Source organism: Paramormyrops kingsleyae, chromosome 23 (genome assembly GCF_048594095.1).
Source record: "Paramormyrops kingsleyae isolate MSU_618 chromosome 23, PKINGS_0.4, whole genome shotgun sequence".
Lineage (NCBI taxonomy): Eukaryota > Metazoa > Chordata > Actinopteri > Osteoglossiformes > Mormyridae > Paramormyrops > Paramormyrops kingsleyae.
In genome coordinates, this window is record NC_132819.1 from 22134769 (window position 1) to 22158689 (window position 23921).

Consider the following 23921-nt stretch of genomic DNA (forward strand, 5'->3'; position numbering starts at 1 on the left):
TCTTGCATTTCAGTTGCATTATGGGTAAAAATGCCAAGTCTCTGCTTTCAGTGACGCCCCCACATCTGGCTGCAGTGTCATTGTGTGTCTGTAGCTCCAGTTTGCTGCGGCAGCCCCCCTCCACGGGGGAACGCACAGCAGGAGGCAGCGACGTGCCCAAACCGGCGTCTGTCTGGCTTCAGCATGCACTGACCTCCGCAGTGAGGCTGGGGCTGAGAAGGACTTGTGAAGCCAATGGTCCAAGTCCGCCCACCACCAGCGTGTTTAGTGTGTTACTGAGATGGAAGCAGGACACGTCTGTCCTCAGGAAAGACTAGTAACATTCTGGGGTTTTGACCCACGAAGGGAGGATTTTTGGTAACGAAGATGGGCTCTTTCAACAAAAGGATCAGTCTTGTTTCCAGTAGGGCATGGCGGGGGCTGTGATATGCAGGTGTGCGCCTGTAATATGTTGCGTGTGCGTGTGCGGTGTGTTATAGAGCGGCTTTAAATAATAAATTGTAGGGGGAGCGTCTTATTTGAGTGGGATAATGGAGTGAGTCACGCCGTTGGCCGCAGCTGTCTGAAAGCCGTCTGGCAGGAACGTGAAAGTCCAAATATGGAGTCTGACTGCATAGATCGTGTTGCTGAAACCTTCCTGGCTGCTTGCTGAGATCGTGAGGCTGTTCCTGGGACTGCAAGCCCAGCACCCAAACACTCAGGTCGAGTGCATGCGGTAGAAGATCGATCCATTCAGTGCTATAGTAAGGCATTGATGCCAGGTACCTTTTTTCTCTTTATTTATAGCAGGGATTTGCACCCTGCGTGGTGTATAGGGCTGTCACACGTCGGCGTGTCAGCCAGGTTTGAATGACATAACTGTGCCGCGTTTATCGTGTGAGATGCCTTTATATACTTCCTCTGAAAGCTCTGGTAGATGATGGCTGTCTCTGTTTTAGCACTGGTGTGAGGTGCGTGTGCTGATGTGGGCGGGACTTAGGGTGCATTTCCACCACACCAGGTTCCATACTTTGGCACTTTGAGAAAGTTCCAGAAGTACAGTACTTCAAGGTGCAGCATGAAAACTGATACAGACGCCGAATGACATCACAACGTGAGGCGGAGTATTTTGTACTGAACCTGAAAAATGTCCTGCCCTGTAATATACAAGTCAATGTGCCATATTCATTAATACCAACATCGCATGTTGTGTACATGCAGTTCTTACATCGCTAGGCAGCTGAAGTAAGATCAGGCTTTTTCTTACTTTAAGTTCTGTACAGACATTATAGTGCAGGGAGTTTGTTTCACTGAATTGTTATTAGCAGACTTTGCAGTTTTAATTATTCCTTTCATAATAATCTGTTTTATGTTTAAAAATCAGTTTAAAGTTTCTACCTCTGCCGCCTTTGCATGACCACTGCATGGATTCTCCGAGACAGTCATAATCATTTCATCCTTGTTGTTTAAATCACTCCTAGATGTGATTTAAAAATGCCCCAATTTTTTTTATGACAAAATCCCATCCCTGTCCTAGTATATTAAACAAATCACTTCTTAAATTTCTTATCCCGTCCTGATCTTTTTGTTGTATATTTTCTTCCGACCAGATCGCAATTATTTTTTAAATTTCATTTTATCGTTGTTTTCATATTGTGTTTCAGGAGGCAGGCTATTTGCATAACCAATCAACAAAGAAAGCATTTTAAGTCCCACCCCAAAGTACTGAAGTACCATAGAAGAACCCCAGCGGGTTTGGCACTTTTGTTACTGGATCTTTAATAAAGTGCCCTTATATTGTGGATGGGTCTACATATCCATGTGACTGCGGGAGAGTCTTACATTGTAGGTGTTTCTATATATAAACATGCTAAGGCAGGGGTCTCAAACTCGGTGTAGCTGTACAGTCATGTGCCACTCAGTGGGAGGGGCCGCACTGTGGGCGTGGCTGTATGGTCATGTGCCTCTCAGGGGGAGGGACCTCACTGTGGGTGTGTCTGATCCCTTGCCTCTCAGTGGGAGGGGCTGCACTGTGGGTGTGGCTGTATGGTCATGTGCCTCTCAGGGGGAGGGGCCTCACTGTGGGTGTGTCTGATCCCGTGCCTCTCAGTGGGAGGGGCCACACTGTGGGCGTGGCTGTATGGTCATGTGCCTCTCAGGGGGAGGGGCCTCACTGTAGGTGTGTCCAGGCAGCAAACTCATATTCCTATCTCTGCAGGAGAACCTATGAGGGTCTGGAGCTGGTCCAATGGCTGCTGGAGCAGTGTCTGTTCATCCAGTGCAGGACGATGGCAGTGCGTGTCTGGCAGATCCTGCTGGAGCTGGGCATCCTGCTATCGGGTGAGTGTACCTGCCTGCCCCCTCCCTCGCCAGGCACCCGCCCTCCAAACACCAGGGCAGGGGAAGTAGCTGTGCGCAGTGGGCAGGTCATCACAAACTTCCAGCTGGTATTTTCAACACTTCCTATCTGGGCCCCCACTGCAGTGAGAGTCAGCTGCCTCTCATGCTCACAGTAGTTTTGGATCAAAATAACAAGCCCTGGAGATACAGTGTATCTTTCCTGAGCCTTTTTAAAGGCTTTTTCTCCCTCTGTGTTCCTTTGTATAAAAAGCACCATATTTAAAAAATGCCATGTGTAACTTGGTATTAATATAAGGTTTTATAACAGGAATCTCCCTCCCTTCCCATACAACACAATGATGTAGCTACCATGATATAACATACCGCCGTAATACTTGTTTGTGATTTGTTTACCTTAGAGAGGAAACGTACAACAGATGCTTTACACCAGATTGTCATGAATGCAGCTTGATAATTAGTTTTCTTTGGTAATTATATTTTTCCCTAACCTTCAGGCTTACAATGATCATGAGTGATTTTCATAAGCTTGCTATTTATATTCTCTAACTGGGCAAACTGAGTCGAACATGATTAAGAAAAGTAAACAAAAGGCTATAAATATTTAAGGTTTTGACACTGGAAATGATTTATAGGTGCTGAATTTAAAATCTAGGAGAGTAATTACCATGATCCACCTCCAGAAACTGTTCAGGGACCGTAAGCATTATTTACGGTTTATTTACCCAGCTAGTTAGCAGCTTGGCATAACTGTAATACTAGTCTCCTCGGAAATATCGTCCTTCTCCAATGATCAAATATTCACTCAACGGGACAATAAAACCGGCAGTAAATTGCCCCCCCCCTGGGAGCAGGCTGTGTCTGAAAATGACACGTCTCACTCACGAGGGAAATTAACTTGTGCTTAAAATACCTCCCCAGTGTCGGGAGCCAGTGGAGCTGGCAGAGGAGGCCGCATGTTTGGCCTGGACCCCCATCCTGAAACACGGACACGACGAGTTTCGCTCGATTTGGATTTTCAGACATTTCTAAAACGCTGGGAGTCAGTTGGGGTGGCGACACTCCCCAGAGTTATAAATGTTTAAAATTTAAAATCCATTTAATTGTTTTGGTCTCTCGGAGCACTGAAAAAATACTTTCTGTACAAAACTCGCTTCCTCTTGAAGACAGTGGTAGTTGCTGATATCGACTGGGGGGGGGGATTTTGTGATCTATGAATGTGGGTGAACAGGAGTGTCTTTGACAGCCTGCACTGGGTCAAGCGCTTACTGGCTGGATTTGTAGGTCACCGCTCTTTCAAAGGCAGGAACGGTTAGGGAACGTCTGGGCTCCCTTGGGAGACCCCCTCGGGACGCCCCCTCGGGAGACCCCCTCTGTCTATGTAAAAGGATGTCATGTAGGAAATCCCGGGGCCATTTTAAGGTGACGTGATGTCGGGACGGGTGTCTGTGTCGGCCTCACTTTCACAACCCTCCCAGTTCCTCTCAACCAGCGTGTGGAGTCCCCCAGCAGAGCTCAGCTCGGAGAAAGTTTGGTGGTGCTTTGGTGTTTTTAACGGATTTTATGAGACGGTGATCTGTTAGTTTAAGGTATAAGGAATGATGCTAGTTAACTCCACCTCTTATCCTGGTTATCCCCAGTCTTTCAGTGACGTGGTCCCTTCTGAGCTTCGCTCATCCTGTCCCCCTATTCCGGGTCCCGGGATTCAAACCAACAACCTCCTGGACACAGACACAGATCCTAAACCTGCTGAGCCACACACTGCCCCAGTATTTACCCGCACCTGGGACGTCTGTCTCACTCAGCACACGATAGTCTAAGCCATATTGAATGTCATACAAATTGTGTAATTTGGGTTTTATTTGGTGGCGAAATGGACAGAACCAGGGCGGGTCTCCAGGACTCTTCCTTGGGCGGTCCTGTCCTGTCCTGGTGTGCGTGAGAGTGAGAGCAGCCCTGCTTGCCTTTGCAGTGGACCAGCGGGTCGTCTTCGAGGACTCTGACACCTACTACCGGTTCTCCTTCGAGGAGTGTGAGATGCCGGCCTGTGGCTTCCGGCAGGAGGACGAGTGGCAGAATGGGGTCCGTCTCCTCCTCCAGCTGGCCCCCTACGTCCAGTTCCGGGTCGGCGTCATCAGCGCGTGAGTAGCCCTCCATCCCCCCGCCTCCCCCTCGGTGAGGGCCTGCTTCCATCGTAGTGCTTAGTGGCATCTGGCATCCTCGGGTCTGGACTTCCCTGCTCGCCCGTCACGTAAAGGAGGCAGCCCAATTTGGGTCAAGCGGAACCAGTTCCTGAACTTGCGGCATAGTGGGGGGGCTCTATTTTAGGCACAGGATCTCAGGGTTGTCTACAGTTTATCCGGCTTTCCACTGAACTCCTATCACATTTATTCCATATTTACTCAGTGCTTACTCAGTGCTTACTCGGAGTTTACCCTGTCAGCCAGGTGCGCTGTGCCAGTGTTCAAATGCTTGAGAGTCCTGAGCCAATTAACACACTAGGAAGTCTTCTAATTGTGCTGTTTAAACATAAACACAAGCTTCATCAATTTAATCAGGAGGTGCATCATTAAATGTTTATTCTGGGCATCAAAATAATCTAAGGAACTAAACATTAATTTAAAATTGGAATTTTTTTTTTTTCTTGAGCTCCTGTAGCTTGTCAGGCTGACATTTTAACCAGCGTTTTATTTTTATTTTCATATGACATTTCATCAGCTCTAGATGGTAATACATTCAGGTTCTCAAAACAGCCATACAGTTTTCCCCTTTTATTTCACTGGAGATCTTCCAGTTAAGAGCTCTTCTGAAGGGCATTACGACTGGGCTATTTGTAGGACTTGAACCCACGATCTTTTGGTTAAAAGGTTGTGTTTAACCAGTATATCAGCCTCCTCTCGATCTGCCGGATAGCTAAATGTATGCGTGGGTGGGAGCCAAATGCAGCATGACATCAGAGACGCCGTCTCTAGCCTCAAATTTAGACTTTGCCCGCATCCGCCTGCACCGAGTGACGCTTTGCATGATGGGTAAGTTCCTGCACAGAGACCCTGTTCAGCATCGCTGGCTTTGCCGTTATCTAGTTGTGGTTTGGGGGGGGGGGGGGGTTGGTGGTGGAGTGTGTGCCGCTGGCCTACTTTCACTCCAGGGCTGTGGGTCACATGACCGCACGCCGCAACACAGAAGTGACCCAGCTGTCAGCGATGACACAATTACTCTCTTACTCTCATTTTCAAATCCTCCTTTCGCTGAGCAAAAAAAAATTTAATTTAAAGGATAAAAAGCACTCTGCAAGAAGGTCTTCCTCTGCACTGTCAGCCACCCTCCTGAGTATCTCCCCCCCCCCCCCGGGAATAGGTGTTTGGCCATAATCTCTGGCCCCAGCCAGCAGCCACTGAACCAAATGTTGATAAATATCAACCAGATGTCGTCTCTGGCCTGCAGGGAGCATTGAAATGAACAATTTTTAATTTTAGTGGTGGGGGGGGGGGTGGTGTTCATAAGTTTCCACGTCTGCCCGCATGGCTGAATTCGTTTGTCTAGTGTCACCCCCTCATAAACCCTATTGGCTCAGTTCCAACGGTGAGCGATGGGCTGTAACTGAAGATGGCAAACGCTGCTTTTCCTCTACTGTCATCCAGGTTGAGGCTTTCCTGGCTGGCAGGGTGCTGATGGGGAAATTATGGCCATAAAAGAGGGGTTTACCCCCCCCACACACACACACACTTTCAAACAGCTCATCGATAGTGACATTGTTAAATACTTCAGTTTCAGCAGAATGTTTGTCCTTTAATACTTTATTAAACCTTGTTTCTGAGACCGGGGATGGTTTGAGTAGTGAAAGACGACTGATGGAGCTTCCAGCGAGGAAACAGCTGAAAATCCTGCAAAAAACGATCCAAAACAGGCATGACCCCAATCGCGTATGGCGGGTTTCTTGTTAGGATAATACTCACTACTGTCCAGGAGTTAGTGATGGGTCCTTGCTGCTGAGGTCTCTGTGCTGATTGATGGGCTTGCGAGGGCACGTCTGTGTGTGATCTTCATCACACGTGTGTGCACACACACACACACACACACACACATCAACAGCTATAGCTTGTTGTGGAAGACCGCTGGTTTTCAACCTGGGGTCTGTGAAGCTGTCGCAAGTGGTCTGTCGAGAGATTTTGTAACTTGACGGTATTTTAAACTACTATGAGAACCCCCCCGGTGTAAGGAAGGTTGCAAGTCCCGAACCTAGAGCATTACAGCATCAACAAACACATGCGTGTGCAAAAAGTGAGCTGTGCATTTAAGTGTAAACCAAAGTGATCGAATTTAATCAAGTCAAGAGAATCTAGATGTTCCCCTTCTACATGTTTCAGAAGATGTTTATGGGGAAAGTCTGTGTGTTTATAAGGAATGCGTTGGCGGTAATTCGGATAAGCGTGAGGTTTGTGTGTGGGGAGGCTCTATAGCGAAGGAGGCTTCGCCACCTCATTAAAATTTTAAATCTCGTGTGTCTGAGAAGGGGGACGACTTGCTTTCAGTGTAATAGTGTAATATGTTCTTTTTAAAAATGACTGTTTGGATATTACCCTCCCACACAGGCTGGCTTATTGCGGCTCAGGGGAATTAGCGATGTGTTTGCATTTCATCTGCGCCTGGGGGAAGCTGAGGGCCGTCAGGAGGAGGACGGCGAGATACGGGCGTCGATTCTGCAGACTGTAAGTCAGGGCTGCCGGCTCTTACGCATCTGGGCAGCCAGTCACGCTTTCAGACTCTCAGGATCAGGCAAGAAATCTTACAGCACATCTATATTATTCGATTATGAACCTAAACTTGGCTGCATCAAAAGCGTTGGGGTAGTTCGCAAACCCTACAGACTATTTGTAAGTTAATAACACGCTTGCATACATGTAAATGCCTGTGCAGACTTATCTTGAACTGAAAATCTCACGCCAGCCAAATGACCAAAGTTGGCAGCCCTGTAATGTGGATCTGGAAGAGAGGATCAGGAAGTTTTTTTTTATACGGCCGGCGTTTGATCGGAGGTCCAGACTGGCTTGGCGGAGCCCCGGTGGGACGATCGCCAGCTGCTTCTGCAAATCTGAAACCGCCGGTCAGGAGAAGCTTTTCACAAGCGGTCTCCATTTTTTCTTAAGACCATTCAAAACATGTAAAATGATTCGTAAAATTGTAATTGTATAACCTATTTGAGCGTTAAACTTTATCGCTAATCAGCAGGGGTAGCAGACAGGCAGGATTGTTGTCCCGGAAACAAAAAAAAAATAATGGAATCAGATCGTGTATCATCCATCCATCCATCCATCCATCCATTATCCAACTCGCTTATCCTACTGGGTCGCGGGGGGTCCGGAGCCTATCCCAGAAGCAATGGGCACGAGGCAGGGAACAACCCTGGACAGGGGGCCAGCCCACTGCAGGGCACACTCACACACCATTCACTCACACATGCACACCTAAGGGCAATTTAGCAACGCCAATTAGCCTCAGCATGTTTTTGGACTGTGGGGGGAAACCGGAGCACCCGGAGGAAACCCCACGACGACACGGGAAGAACATGCAAACTCCACACACATGTAACCCAGGTGGAGACTGGATGAAGGGCCAGAGTATGGGTTTGGTTTCAAAATTGGTACCATCCATATGAGCTCCGAATTTACTTTCTCCACCGACGGCATCCTGCATGTCGGACCCTGTACTGCCTGCCCTCAGGGCACCGGTTACGGTGTAATGCTCCCTCCCACATGTGAGCACGGTTCAGACGGCCCCCTTCTGAGTCACATGACGGCCGACGGGCTCTGAGATCCAGTAAAGCAGACTGGAGTGGGCGACTAAAGAGTGCCACCTGAGCAGAGCCAAACAAAACACGTGCATGGGCTGACTTTATGCTAAAGTCATACTAATTTTACACACTTTGATGACAGCCAAGGGTTCTGTTAGTGTGGAGTGTGACACTACAGTTTGTAGTTTTTTTTTTTTTATATGTCTCGGTATGTCTATAAAAAGGTGAGTAGGAGGGAGACAGACATCTGGCTGACACTAGGTAGGACCGCATCCACCGCAGTACCAATAACAACCAGCAGGTGGCCATCTGAGCTGTTTTGGAGAGTGGCGGTTTCCTTGTTGAGGACTTGGACTCGGCAGAGCAAAATCCTGGTTGTGTAGATCCATTTTTGAATGGCAGACATATTAATATTACTGATGCATTTTATCCAAAATGGAAGTCCAGCAGGTATTTAAGATCCTCAACCAAGCATGCAGATGGAACTGAAACCAGCATAAAAGTGTGATGAATAGTTTTAGTTTTAGGGTGGGGTACTCAAATGGCAGACATGCAATGAGAGGCCACACAATCGATCCCCCCTCCCCCCCAACCTTGCAATGAATGGATGGATGGATACCATCTACCCAAGACCTTAAAACAGATTGCAGTCATCCCCCCCCATCTTGAGTCCCAAACCATACGTATATATTTTTATATAGTTTTTTTTTTATTATTCTGATTCACCCCACTACAACTGTTCATGCGGAAACAGAATTTTAATTCAGATACTTTCCAGTGAAACGTTAAGGACAAACCCTGAATGTCCTGGGGTAATTTTATACTGCAACCTGCCTTGTGTCTCCTGGAGCTCCTGTCCTCACAGCCGTCTTTCCGGATCTTTCCGGGAGTCCCGCGGCGCGTCTGATAGCATTAGCGCTGACGGCATTTGCCTGTTTACAGTGTGTTCCCAGAGGGACTCGGACTGCACCCGACGAGCCCCGTCCTCTCGCTGTTATCCGAGCGGGTCGCGTTAAGGCCGACCGCAGCCCCGGCTGAGAGAGAAGGCTGGAGCGCGGATGATATATCTGCATTCGCTCCGTACAGGGACCCGGGTCGTCATGGTAATTACAGTAAGCAGTGCTGATGCCCAGAAACCAGAGAGCGAGCATTAGAGAAAACTACGAATGTTATGCTAATAACTGTGCGAAATGTTTTTTATTTAAATGTCTGCCTTAAAGGTCTCTGGGTGTGACAGCGAGCAGAGTCATGTGACTCAGGTGCAGGGAATGGAACAAACATCGTGCTGGTTGGTACTGAAAGAACCACAAGTGGGAGGGGCACGGATGGGTGTTCTCTCGCTGGGGTACACTGGCTTGACTGCTGAGGGTTGCGGCATCTTATGGTCGCTTGGCAACCAGGGAAACGGAACATGGAGACCGGTCACCCGCTGCTCACCCGCTGCTCACGCGCTGCTCACGCGTGCCCCCACCATATATGACGGGGGAGCGTGGACGGTGTGCTTTGGATTCAAGGATAGGGCTGAGGCAGGCTTCTCTCCTCCACGTCTGTCATTTCGAGGAGGTCCAGACGCCCTCCCTGGTCCAGACGCCCTCCCTGGTCCAGATGTCCTCCCCGCCGGTTCCTTGGGTATAAATAGCATCCAGCTGAAACCAGCAGATCACACCTTTACTTGTCCCAAAAGCTGGAAACAGCAGCTCGCTGGCTCACAGGGGTGTGTGCGAGTTATTTCAAGACGCTGCTCAAACCCTGCCCCCCTCTGACTTCCACCATCGTACGCAGTGTCCTCTCAATATCAGATGTCCAGTTAACGATGTAGGAAAAGGTCAGACATGTACGTATTTTGTATGTATTTTTTCTGTGACACGAACGCAAAATGAATCTGCGAAGGTGGGAAGTACTAGAAGCGTTTGGAAAAAAAATGTTTTTCAGCAGATGTTGCGTTTCTTTTTCCTGCGGGATGCTGGCGCCTCTGAAGTCACGTGTGCGCGTGTCGCTCCAGGCCTGAAGAGAAGAGCGACGAGAAGCGGGATATCTGCAATGAGATCCTCCAGATGAAGGCTCTGGAGCGCCTCACTTCCACGGTAAGAGGCAGCCGCGCTCCCGTCCGTCCCAGAGGGCGGTAAGAGGCAGCCGCGCTCCCGTCCGCCCCCGAGGGCAGTAAGAGGCAGCCGCCGAGGGCGGTAAGAGGCAGCCGCGCTCCCGTCCGTCCCCGAGGGCGGTAAGAGGCAGCCGCGCTCCCGTCCGTCCCCGAGGGCGGTAAGAGGCAGCCGCGCTCCCGTCCGTCCCCGAGGGCGGTAAGAGGCAGCCGCGCTCCCGTCCGTCCCCGAGGGCGGTAAAAGGCAGCCGCGCTCCCGTCCGCCCCCGAGGGCGGTAAGAGGCAGCCGCGCTCCCGTCCGTCCCCGAGGGCGGTAAAAGGCAGCCGCGCTCCCGTCCGCCCCCGAGGGCGGTAAGAGGCAGCCGCGCTCCCGTCCGTCCCCGAGGGCGGTAAGAGGCAGCCGCGCTCCCGTCCGCCCCCGAGGGCGGTAAGAGGCAGCCGCCGAGGGCGGTAAGAGGCAGCCGCGCTCCCGTCCGCCCCCGAGGGCGGTAAGAGGCAGCCGCCGAGGGCGGTAAGAGGCAGCCGCGCTCCCGTCCGCCCCCGAGGGCGGTAAGAGGCAGCCGCGCTCCTGTGGACGTTCGCCCCGCTGACCTTGGGCTGTCTTTCGGGAACATGGCGTTGGGGAGACCCCTTTGCACGCTGCCTGTTTCCGAAGTTCTCCTCTGCGGCTGCCTATAGCGTCACCTGACCATCTCAAATCCGGCTGTAAGACTAAAAATATTCGCTATCTAAGATTGAAAATCTAATTGTGCTACACTTATTTTCTGCTGCACATAAAATAAGATTTATCTTGTAGTTGGAACCACACTCATCATTCAGATCTCTAGTTTATGACTGTGTCCTGATTTGACTATTATTCATAATAGGTTCTCTTCAGTTAAATAGTTCTCTTCTGAATAAAGACTGATGTGGAGTTTCAATAATATCCTTTCTGGAAGATGCAAACTATTTTTTTCTGCGTCGTAGTGAAATTAATTGTGGAAATGGAAAGGAGGGGGTACAGGCTGTTATTTATTCTTTAGTTGTTCGCTTTGTATTAATTTTTTTTTTGCGGTAGATCGCTTGATGGGTTTTATTGGGCCTCTCCTCTTTGGGGGTATGAGCTGTGATTGATTATAAATATCCGGCTGGCTTGGAGGAAAAGGCTCTGGGTCAGATTTGAGGGACAGATTCGCTAGGTGGCACGTGGGGTTGTCGCCATGGAGGCGTGATGCAGCATGCTGGTCACACGCTATCCCGGTGGACCAATCAGGGTACCCAGAACGGGCCGTGACAGATGTGACATCGCGGGGAGCCGGTCGCTGTGTGGTGCTGGGTATCTCATTAACCTGATTAATTTTCTTCTAAATCCGGATCCGATGGATACTGCAGTCAGGCTGTTGATTTAATTGTGTCCAGATAGCAAATATTTCTCCTAAAGAATGTCTTTCCTCCTGGGGAACCTCCTACAGACATCCCTGAAAACACTTCCTCAAATGCAAAGACCCCCCCCAGCCAATCAGGAGCTTCCCTGCTGCTCTACTTGGCAGCCATCCAATCACAGGAAGGCAGACGAGTTAACTGTGGCCCTTGGTGGAATGAGCATCTGGGTGCCCCTGGGGTCTTAGCATGCTCTGTCCTGTTTCCTGCACTCGTTAAAGCAGATGGCTCCAGGTAGCTAGGCACTGATTGGCTCCCGGGTCCCGCCACCCTCTCGGTGACACCTCTAGCCAGATGAATTTGCTTTGCCATTGCAGTGTTACCCTGTGTGGTCTGGTCGGCCCTGTCCTTGGCGTCTGTGGTCATGTGACAAGGCCCTGGCCTGGTGACAGTAATCAGTGTTTATCAGTCTGTCTCACCATCAGATTAAAGTTATGTTTAGCTTTTACACAATATCTCCAAACGATCGTTTTTTTTTTGTTTTTTTTTGCAGCCGTAAGTGCAGTTAGTAATAATATACTTGCAGGACATGTACCCAGTAATGGGATATCATGTCAGGACAAGTACTCGGTCAGGAATGGGATATACTAGGAGGATGAATACTCATTCAGTAATGGGATATCATGTCAGGACAAGTACTCGGTCAGGAATGGGATATACTAGGAGGATGAATACTCATTCAGTAATGGGATATCATGTCAGGACAAGTACTCGGTCAGGAATGTGATATACTGGGAGGATGAATACTCACTCAGTAATTAGATATCATGTAAGAACAAGTACTGGCTGGTTAATGGGATATACTAGCGGATGTGATATACCATTACTAGGTTCATGTCAGAACAAGTACTCAGTCAGTAATGGCATATATTTGGGGGGAGTTATCAGTTAGCAGTGGTGCAGTGTGTGTACTCAGTCAGTAATGGCATATATTTGGGGGGAGTTATCAGTTAGTAGTGGTGCAGTGTGTGTACTCAGTCAGTAATGGCATATATTTGGGGGGAGTTATCAGTTAGCAGTGGTGCAGTGTGTGTACTCAGTCAGTAATGGCATATATTTGGGGGGAGTTATCAGTTAGCAGTGGTGCAGTGTGTGTACTCAGTCAGTAATGGTATCTATGTGTACCTGGTCAGCCAGTATATAGTTTAAGCTGTTTTATGGATTCTAGTGACACAATGCTGCTCTCTTCCAGCCTTTAGATCTCAGTACCTGATGGTGTCCCACAGACGTGACCCCCCCCCCCCCCCCCCCCCCCACAAGGTGGTGCAGGGTGATTGGCTGTGTTATGACTGCCTTGAAGCACTATTCGCTGATTACCACACAGGCAGGGGGTCAGTGTGGGGTTCCTCAGGCATCTGTCCAGTGTACGGGGCCTATGTTCAGCAGCCTTTATTACCGGTTACTGTGGTTATTTTAATTATTTATGGTAGCAGTTTGTAATACTTGAGCTGCCAGAGGCTGAGGGTGAATTGAAATAATGGTGATTGTTCTTCCACAGGTACATAATGAGCTGGCAGTGGCCCTGGCGAGGAAAGCGAGGAAAGCAAGTGAGTGTCTCTGTGTGTCTCCCTCCCTGTGTGTCTGTCTGTCTCTCTGTGTCTCCCTCCCTGTGTGTCTGTCTGTCTCTCAGTGTGTCTCCCTCCCTGTGTCTGTCTGTCTCTGTGTGTCTCCCTCCCTGTGTGTCTGTCTGTCTCTGTGTGTCTCCCTCCCTGTGTGTCTGTCTGTCTCTCTGTGTCTCCCTCCCTGTGTGTCTGTCTGTCTCTGTGTGTCTCCCTCCCTGTGTGTCTGTCTGTCTCTCTGTGTCTCCCTCCCTGTGTGTCTGTCTGTCTCTGTGTGTCTCCCTCCCTGTGTGTCTGTCTGTCTCTCTGTGTCTCCCTCCCTGTGTGTCTGTCTGTCTCTGTGTGTCTCCCTCCCTGTGTGTCTGTCTGTCTCTCTGTGTCTCCCTCCCTGTGTGTCTGTCTGTCTCTCAGTGTGTCTCCCTCCCTGTGTCTGTCTGTCTCTGTGTGTCTCCCTCCCTGTGTGTCTGTCTGTCTCTCAGTGTGTCTCCCTCCCTGTGTCTGTCTGTCTCTGTGTGTCTCCCTCCCTGTGTGTCTGTCTGTCTCTGTGTGTCTCCCTCCCTGTGTGTCTGTCTGTCTCTGTGTGTCTCCCTCCCTGTGTGTCTGTCTGTCTCTCTGTGTCTCCCTCCCTGTGTGTCTGTCTGTCTCTGTGTGTCTCCCTCCCTGTGTGTCTGTCTGTCTCTCTGTGTCTCCCTCCCTGTGTGTCTGTCTGTCTCTGTGTGTCTCCCTCCCTGTGTGTCTGTCTGTCTCTCTGTGTCTCCCTCCCTGTGTGTCTGTCTGTCTCTCAGTGTGTCTCCCTCCCTGTGTCTGTCTCTCAGTGTGTCTCCCTCCCTGTGTCTGTCTGTCTCTGTGTGTCTCCCTCCCTGTGTGTCTGTCTGTCTCTGTGTGTCTCCCTCCCTGTGTGTCTGTCTGTCTCTGTGTCTCCCTCCCTGTCTGTCTGTCTGTCTGTCTCTCAGTGTGTCTCCCTCCCTGTCTGTCTGTCTGTCTGTCTCTCAGTGTGTCTCCCTCCCTGTGCCTGTCTCTGTGTGTCTCCCTCCCTGTGTCTGTTTGTCTCTGTGTGTCTCCCTCCCTGTGTGTTTGTCTGTCTCAGTGTGTCTCCCTCTCTGTGTCTGTCTGTCTCTGTGTGTCTCCCTCCCTGTGTGTCTGTCTGTCTGTCTCTGTGTGTCTCCCTCCCTGTGTGTCTGTCTGTCTCTCAGCGTGTCTCCCTCCCTGTGTCTGTCTGTCTGTCTGTCTCTCAGTGTGTCTCCCTCCCTGTGTGTCTGTCTGTCTGTCTCTGTGTGTCTCCCTCCCTGTGTGTCTGTCTGTCTCTCAGCGTGTCTCCCTCCCTGTGTCTGTCTGCCTGTCTGTCTCTGTGTGTCTCCCTCCCTGTGTGTCTGTCTGTCTCTCAGTGTGTCTCCCTCCCTGTGTGTCTGTCTGTCTCTCAGCGTGTCTCCCTCCCTGTGTCTGTCTGTCTGTCTGTCTGTCTCTCAGTGTGTCTCCCTCCCTGTGTGTCTGTCTGTCTCTCAGTGTGTCTCCCTCCCTGTGTGTCTGTCTGTCTCTCAGCGTGTCTCCCTCCCTGTGTCTGTCTGTCTGTCTCTCAGTGTGTCTCCCTCCCTGTGTCTGTCTGTCTGTCTCTCAGTGTGTCTCCCTCCCTGTGTCTGTCTGTCTGTCTCTCAGTGTGTCTCCCTCCCTGTGTGTCTGTCTGTCTCTCAGTGTGTCTCCCTCCCTGTGTGTCTGTCTGTCTCTCAGTGTGTCTCCCTCCCTGTGTGTCTGTCTGTCTCTCAGTGTGTCTCCCTCCCTGTGTGTCTGTCTGCCTCCTGTGTGTCTCCCTCCCTGTGTGTCTGTCTGTCTCTCAATGTGTCTCCCTCCCTGTGTGTTTGTCTGTCTCAGTGTGTCTCCCTCTCTGTGTCTGTCTGTCTCTCAGTGTGTCTCCCTCCCTGTGTGTCTGTCTGTCTGTCTCTGTGTGTCTCCCTCCCTGTGTGTGTGTCTGTCTGTCTCTCAGTGTGTCTCCCTCCCTGTGTGTCTGACTGTGTTTGTATGTGTTGAGTAATAAATGTGGAAGCGTATCAGCATTGATGTCTTACACAGAAACCTCTCAATCCTCATTCTCATGGTCTGGAAACTCCATGATCGGCACAAAGGCCAGCTTTATGTGCATGTTTGTTTCTCTTGCAGTCACTGAGGATGACCATTCGGAACCAACAGAGGGCGCCGTGGAGGAAACTCCAGTTCCAGCTGCAGACAAGGTCTGTGAGAGATCTCGGCTCAAAGCCCGCTCCTTCGTCCGACACGTTACACACGGCTCTGAAGCCGTACACCCTGAGAGGGGACCTTCACATCCACGGGGGAGTTCCCCGGGGGGGTCCCTGGGATTTCACACCGTTCATTCATCTTGGGTCATTCATATATGGTGTCAGGCGCTACCCTGGACCCTATTTTAAAAAAGGGGATTTTTGAAATATGTATCCACTGGAAGATGGTCAGGCAGGTTGATGATATCAAAGTTTTCTGGTAGACAGCCAGGAAAAAACAATGAGAATGAATGGGAATGGAGAACACAGATGGGAAGAGAAAAAAAACATTCAAATATTTGTATGAAGCTCCCTGATTGGTGCAACCTACTAGTGGTTTGGCCACATCAGTGTGGTCATCTCATCACAGCTGTAATATATTGTAATAATGATCTGATGGTCTCCCTCGATCAGCTCCCGCGTTGCATGAGCCGGCAGTGTTAGGGTGGATGTTTTCAATCAGTAATACTCTAGAGATTCCTGCGTTGGGGGGTGACATCTAAGCAAACGAGCTCGCAGCCATCAGGGTTGCGTGGGTCTGCCAGACCACGATCGCAATCAATAAACGCTAATAGGGTGTTACTGGGTCTGTATATCCAGGCCTGATTCAATTTCAACTTTATTCACTGCTGTACGTGACAGAATGAGCGAAACATGTCTGTCCAGTGCTAAAACTGCGAATGTGTAACGTAAAAATGCAATTACTGAGCTTTTTCCTCCCATCATGCAAACTGTGCCTCGTTAATCAGTGTTTGTGGATCTACGCACGTTAGTGATGCACGGATTGTATTGAAACGTCAGGCATTTGCTGACCCTGATGATGAAAGACCCTCATACTGCCAGAGAGGTTTTATTTGGAAGCAGTTTTTTTTTGTTGTTTTTTTTTTAACAAAGCATTTATGTGTCATTAAACATGACGCACCAAATATAAAAACAACAACGGAAAAACTCCCAATTTGATTGGTGCCCTGGACATAAGCAGAGGACACACTGAGGAAATTTTAGATTCGATTTATATTCTACATTATTGTCATCTCATAAAGTATAGATATACTCAGGCAATGAAATGCAGTTCAGCATCTAACATGAAAGAATAAAATAGTGCAAAAATGCTAGAAACATGGGAATGCATGATAGGTCCTGGAGAGAAGGGGTGCAGCCCAAACACACACACACACACACACACACACACACTCTCTCTCAGGATATATGCTCACTTTCTGCCAGGAGCAGATGCGAGTTTTAGAACGACCCTGATACTCTTAAACTGACTTGGCCTCTAAGACCTCGGCAGGATTGGAAGCGGGAACAATCCCTGCATCAAGTGGGCTGCTGTCAGACTGTGATGTCCAACCCTGCGCTGATGTGGCCTCTGCGGTGAACTGGATCAGACCTACAAGAACTAGCTTGGCTGGAGCGATCCAAACAAGGCATCCCAGCAATGCAGGAGCTATTCTGGCTATTCTGTTACAGATGTAGGATTAGTCATACTTTAGTATGAAGAGGTTGGCTGTACAGGAATAAAACTAACAGGCTTAATTCTGAAATTGCCTAAATTAACTTGAATCATTTTAGTGCTATTGATTGTGCTGAGGCCCCATGAGAGGAAACCAATGGCAAGAAAACAGGAAGAAGCAAGGAACTGTGGGTAGGGACTTTAAGAGGCCCTCGGGGGAATTTTCCCCTCTGTGTTTTTCCCAGCTAATGTGAGGCGCGTTGCTTGATCTAGCAGACTCATCTGCGAGATCTGATGACAGACGCCACGCTGTTTTCAAGTTGTCCCACTCAGTGGCCGGAAGTGGTTTGGCAGGGTTGTGGCAGAGCGCTGAAGTTATCTCGCTCTCTCGTCTCGTGATCTGGGCGTGTCTGTCCTTTTGTTCGTAAGACTGATAAATTAGTGTGTGGGAGATAAGAGGCAGATTTAAGGATTTTGTTGGGCTCTGCGATATATTTGGAGCTTGGTACAGGATGTAGGCAAGGGCTGTATGTGAAATCGCAATCTTAGGGGCTGTTGCGTTTTTGTATTTCTGAGCCACGGAGGCAATTACACTTATCAGAGGAAAGAAACTGGGAAACGAAACCAAAGCTGTTAGTACTCAACCTGAAGTTGGGTTTGAGATGGAGCATGTCTCCACCAAGCTACTTCTGTGCTTAATGCTTATCTTTCCATTGTTCTAGTGCTGATTCTTCAGCTAGGGAGACCTAACTGGGGTTGGTCAGAATGCAGCATTTACATTCAAAGTAAACAAGCCGCCCAATGACCCCCGAGGCCCTGGCAGTCACTAGCAGTTATCTCGAGCCCCCCCTACCAGTCCCAGCCGCCCCAGCAGCGTGAGCCAGCCCAGTCACCCATGCTCCCAGGCCCCCTGCCCCCAGCCCATCCTGGACACACCGTTTCCCAGAACTCAGCGTTACTACTCAGGCAGGGGCTATAGCAGGCCAGGAAACGTCTGCTGGGTGCTCCGGAGCCCCCCCCCCCCCCCCCCCCCCAAAACACACACACGCCTACTGCCTTGCCAGCTGTGATAGGGCGTGAAGTCCAGCCCCTTGACTCTCTCACTCTAGCCCCCGCTCTCGTGGATCCAGAAGAGGTCACTCAGGCAATCTGTGCTAGACCAGGAGAAGAGACACGTGTGTCACACACTCTGACCCAGGGAGTGAAGACGCCGACCGGACACAGACCATATACAAAACCGATAGCTGGAAGAAGTTGGATTAACCACCATTGACTGCTTCACACCATTTCCATTTTTAAACCTGTATTTTTGGGTACCCCGTTCTGCGCCCCAGTCTCCGCCATGTCCTGGGGCTGCGGCCTGAGGTACCTTTTCTCTCTGCCCCCTGCCTTGCAGCAGGGGGGCGTGTGCACCCTGCGTGACAAGGACGAGCTGTCCCGCCTGGAGATGGTCCAGAGGCTGGCCAAGGACGGGTGCCGCTTCCTGCAGAAGGTTCCGGAGAGGGCTGAGGTGAGCGCCGTGAGGGACCCCATCCACGCTGTGAGATGATGGATCTCTTCAGTTTAACTTTAAAATTTACTCTTGTCTGTTTGTTTGCTATTGAAACTGTTCTGTATAATCTGTAGTGTCACTGTGATCTATGGGAACAGCAGGTGACTGTGACATACCAGCCACGTGGCATCAGTGTTGGGGCTCGTAGCTGTGGGACCCAAGGGTGTAGTGTAATTTATAAGTGCATTCATAATGCATTATAATCTATTCATAAAGCATTATAAACATGGCTATATGTTATGCCTTTTTATAAATATTTATGGCCATGTTTATAATACTTTATGAATGCATTACAATTAGATTAGAAGGGTGTGTGTGTGTGTGTGTGTGTGTGTGTGTGTGTGTGTATATATGTATATGAAAAGTACAAGTCAGAATGCATCGTCTGCTCAATGTTTCGTTCAGTTTTTTTTACTTGTTTACTTTTTCTTTTTTCAGATGTAATTTCAGTTGGGCGAATCAGTGACAGAGATTGTGATTTGTATGTGTTTATTGGTTGATACGGTTACTCCTATATCTAGCTCAAATCTACCCATTTCCTGTATCATCCTGGCCTTTTATTCTGGTTGTTGTGTACCTTGCTGTCGTTGCTTCTCCACTTTAGGGATAACAGGTGTAATTTCAGGTATAAGCAGGGGCTAGCTAGAAGTTGTGCCCCCCTCACATATTACAATTTTGTGCATTTTAAGGGCCCCTGTAAAGTCCTGCCACCCCACCCCCCGAATCTGCCAGGGTGTCCATTCCCTCAGCATACCCCTGGGTATAGGCATTAACCTGCTCAGGCAAACATGCTAGCAAGTGCAGGTACATGCAGTGCAGGTACATACAGTGCAGTCACATCTTTTAAGGAGGTTTTATTAAAGTTTATTGCAGCAATTGGAGCCTTTAGGTCAGGAGGAAGCAGCAGCGTCTGGCTGATTTGATGGGTGACTCATAATAATAGCTGAGCTCTGTCTCATGCCGAATGGAGACTGAGTGACGGATCTTTTGGTCGTTTGAGATGATGGAGCTTCAGATAACTAAATGTCAGATAATGCCCCTCAAGGTGGACATTGGTGAATTTCTTAAGTTGGGGGGTGGGGGGGGGGGATGTGTAGCCTCCTGCTGGCCATGGACTCAATTCACCAGATTCAACCATGGACTCAACCATCGTGGTAATTCTTGCTTCCCAAGTCGTGTTATTGCATTTTTTGGGAAGGGCTCTATATAAACTCTGTCGCTGTGTACGATCCCACTGATGCCACTGTTCTGACGCAAGAGCTGGTTTCTATATAAGTTCGGCGGCCCGCCTGAACGGCGTGTTCTGATTGGCCGCCGCAGGGCTTTCCCCAGATTGGACAAACTCACAATGGACCGTGGTCCTTTCCTTCCTGGCAGCTGTATACCGTTCAAAACTGATACAATAGCAGGAAAGGCTGGCTGGGGCTCCGCGTGGCATCGGTTTACCGCCGAGCCGTGACTTTGACACCCCCTTTATTCAAACGCTGGGAGATCCGTCCTGTCACTGCCGGGAGGGATGAGCCAAACGCTATCAGTGGTTTAGTATGAGACCCTTCTAATGTTTCGAAGAGTAACACAGCAGGCCAACAGAGTAACTGCTTCAGGCGACATGGTGCCTTTGTGTCACGAGGAGTGTTTTTCCAAAACTAAGAGATTTTAATCAGTATTGTGCTTTGGAATTGGATATGTTGACATGTTTGAAGGAACCCTCCCCCTGATTAGATCTTCTCGGCTGCAGCGGAGAATTAACTCCTGGGAAAGTCCTGTTTGTTTTGAAGGGTGCTGAATTATCCAGGCCTCTGATCTGGCACAGGGCGGCATTGGGCAGGGGTACACCCCAGGCCGGGTGCCAGGACCACGCAGGGCAAACACACAGTCACACCGCGGGCAGTTCAGAGATGCCAGCTCACTGTGTTTATGAATTATAAGAGGACACCCACATGACAGGGAAAATATGCAAACTTCTCCCACAAAAGGGTGGGATTCAAACCCCAAACCCTGGCGTTCTGAGGCTCCAAGAGCTACCCATCACCCAGTGCTGATTCGTGAATTTTAATTTCCTTATGATAATATAGATACAAATTTGTCAGTTTGGCTTTACGGTTTGGTTTAGCTATTAATTATTCAGCTTTGATCTTACTATGCAGCAAAGCATTGTGGGTAGCCATGCACAGAGACATGGTATGAGACTAACATATGTGCACTACATATTCTGACAAATTGGTGCCCATGTTTTCCGTCCAGTTTATGGAAGGAATTAAACGTCATTCTGTATTATTAATTTGATGTTAAGAACAGACACCCGTGTGAAAAAACTCGCACACACCTGGCTGGGATGTATGTGAGCGCCCCCTCCTTGCCAAGACCCCCTATTTCCTCTGTCGTGGATTCGCATTGTGATGGAGGTATGCAAGGAATCTGTCAGACAGGAAGCCTGTGAAGTCATAGATGGCAGTGATGGGATGAGATCATTACCAGCGATAGCTCTGTATAGTAAGTGTTTCCCATCATGCGACAGTTCGGACTGTCTGGTGTCTCCCTATAGAGAGAGGATGGGGGATTCTGGCGTTTTTTAACTGTCTATTGGAGACGTATGTCTTTGGCAAAGTGGATTAGGACACTGTGTCTGTGTTTGGAAGGTCGCAGGTTCGAATCCAAGAGCAGAATAATTTCAACATAGGGCCTCTAAGCAAGACCCTTAACCCCTGATTGCTCCCGGGCCTGGCTGTGACCCCATGTTCTCAAAAAGAAAAAAAAAAAGTGTGTCTGCTTAAAGTTAAATGCTCCAGATGTCAGTGCACAGGTGGTTCAGCACCAGCATGTTTAATGAGAACTGGGAGCCCGAACCTTCAGGACCCGGTTGCGGTGCGAGGGCCGCGTTTATTCCGGAAGCTATTGCGTAACACGCTCCTGAGTGTTCCTAGTAGCCTGGCTCGCTGTCCAAATTTTATATTTTGCCATATTTTCTAAGCCCGTTCGGTTAGCCCGCTGCCCCCTCTGTGCAGAACGCGAAAGCACAGACTGACTGTACCCCTGGTTCCCTGGGGTCTGGCCCCCAGAGAAGGTCAGTGCTGGGCTGTGGCTTGTGGTTTTCCGTAGACTAACTATTTGCTATCCGGTACATCGCTGACATTTTTTCCCAGCGGCCTCTGCTGGAGTGTTTGTTGATGTAAAGTGATTTAGAACGCGTTACATAACCTGGCTTCGACATGGTCACCGTCGCAGCCAGAGCGTTTTTCTTTTTTTTTATGGGAGAAGAATTCCAGAAATCGGACGTGAGCTTTACATGGGCACAATGGGGGAACGCGTTGTGTTTATCAAATGGGATTGTGGGGCTGGAGAGTATTTTGAGTGGATGGGGGGGGGTGTCAGGGAAGGGGGCTGTTGTTTAGGAAATTCTGGCTGAGGGCCAAGCCATGCTTACGTCAAGCCCAAGCGAGCAGGTCGTCGTCAGTGGGCTGGATGGCTCGGTCGCCACGGCGACTCGGCCCAGTCCACGCTTTTGAGTTGGGGGGCCGAACCTCAGCAGGTGTTTCCTGCAGCACGGGATCCTTCACGTGCGACATGAGATCCTGTCGTGTCTGGATGAGGGAGGATGTCGGATCAGCGTCTCCCCCTAATGGGGGGGGCGCAGGGCTGGGGACCCGATGACGTTTCTTGGCTGAGGTTCAGACATTCCTTGGGCTTGGGCCAGGGGTCTGGAGAACGGCAGGCCAGCGCGGAATTTCGGGGTGGAGCAGCACGCAGACGGGTCAGACACTTCAGTGGGGACATTGTGTTCAAGAGCTCTGCAGCCTGTGCACCCTTCCGTGTGGGGGTGGGGGGGGGCTCCTCTGGTGACCAAAGATGGTAGAAAACTAAAGACGGTGGTGGGATGTGTGCTGGCTGATCCTGCAGGGGGTGTGGCTGAGGCGGGGTGTACTCAGGAGGACCTGAGGAGCATGGTACTGGCGGGGGCGGGGGCTCTCCAGAGGCCTCTATCACAAAGCCAGATTTCTTTCTTAGTTGGATAACTTGTCAGATTTAAGGTGGCCCAGTTTAAATGCACTTTATTTTAGTTCACTTGTATTTAGCCCAGACCACCTTAAATCAGACAAGTTATCCAGCTAAGCAGAAATCCTGTTTAGTGATACAGGCCCCTGTGCTGTTCCTCCGAATGCAGGAACATTTCTGCACTCTGATTGGGTGCTGGCTGGCGAGTGGGCGGTGACGGCGGGTTCAAGAGAGCCATCAAAAGGAGGCAATGGGTCAGGGCGCACCTCTGAAACCCCCCCCCCCTTCCTCCCACCCCCATTACACAACCCCACCAATTGGGGGGGAGAAGCTGCTACGGCTGCAGACAGGCGGGACAAACGTGTAGGAGATGTGAACCAGCCAGTCGAAACTGTGGCCGATTCGCCTGGCAAAGGTGGTCGTTAGAGGGCGAGTCATTGGCTCTGGAGTGTCACGACACACAAGAAGAGTAAACATCACGTGTCCTGCGGGGGGCGTCTTCCTGAGAATTACAGACGGGAGATCCTGGGGAACGTGTGGACTGTACTGCGAAAACACCTGCACCGAAAGCCGTCCCGGCTGAATAAAGACAAACATTTAAAGTAAATGCACTGCGTTTACACAGATGGCAAAGCGATTTACACCATTTACAAGAGAGGTCAAAGTGAACGAGTCCATAATGGATGTGGGTTTGTTTATACGTGTCCTACCTGTCTGTGAAAGTGTACGGCTGTTGTTGACCTTGAATCTGCACCACAGCTGGGTACAGTGTTGTGAGGTTTATCTAACGTCACTTTAGATAGTGACTAGACCACTGTCACCTTTAGATAAGGCGAAGTACATTTACAAAGAAAGCATGGTCAGACAGTCCCTGGAGAGATTGGGGGTTAAGGGCCTTGCTCAATGTCCAACAGAGACATCACTCTGCCAACCCTGGGATTTGAACTAACAACCTTCTGATTACACATTCTTGCTGTGAGTCACTGCCTCCTCTCTCAGAAGGTTCTTGTATCTGTAGTGTGTTCAGTCATGTTGCCGTGTGGCTCCTTGAACAGCGGATACAGTAAAATTTCCGTCATTGATCTTGGAACCTGTGGAGGATGCCGGTGTACCACATGGGAAAACCAGCTCTCGGCCCTGTGAGAGCCTCCCCTCAGCTGCGTTTCCTCTAGAGAATGTTCCAGGGAAGGAAAGTTATGCCGCTAAAGTCAAACTAAGAGGTGCATTGAGGATGAAGCCGTTCAGAGCGGCGCTTTGGTCCTCGCTATGGCGGTGCGGGACCCCACAAGCCATTGGTGAAACATTCCTAATCAGTACTTGAGTTCTCCCTGGGGTGGCCCAGGACCCCGGTGGCACACGCTACGCCACTGTGGAGAATTTCCTGCAAAATGTCCCACATTAGCCGTTACATGGTAAGCAGCTGGCAGCCATGCTTCGGAAGCAGGAGAT

At 49.7% G+C, this 23921-nt stretch overlaps 1 protein-coding gene across 6 annotated transcripts in view; it reads left to right on the forward strand.

Annotated features, from left to right (window-relative positions):
• Window positions 1–23921, forward strand: part of rapgef5a (Rap guanine nucleotide exchange factor (GEF) 5a) — a 54469-nt gene that overhangs the window by 9497 nt on the left and 21051 nt on the right. For 5 of the 6 annotated variants that reach the window (XR_011984869.1, XM_072705402.1, XM_072705400.1 and 2 more), the window contains exons 4-9: window positions 2198–2319; window positions 4310–4478; window positions 10131–10212; window positions 13144–13192; window positions 15356–15426; window positions 18324–18437. Coding sequence is in view for 5 of the 6 variants with exons in the window: in XM_072705402.1 (XP_072561503.1) it covers window positions 2198–2319; window positions 4310–4478; window positions 10131–10212; window positions 13144–13192; window positions 15356–15426; window positions 18324–18437 (607 nt within the window). In the remaining variant the exon portion in view is untranslated. Of the gene's footprint in view, window positions 1–2197; window positions 2320–4309; window positions 4479–10130; window positions 10213–13143; window positions 13193–15355; window positions 15427–18023; window positions 18438–23921 lie in introns of those variants that run through there. The other variant, XM_072705403.1, reaches the window with a different exon arrangement.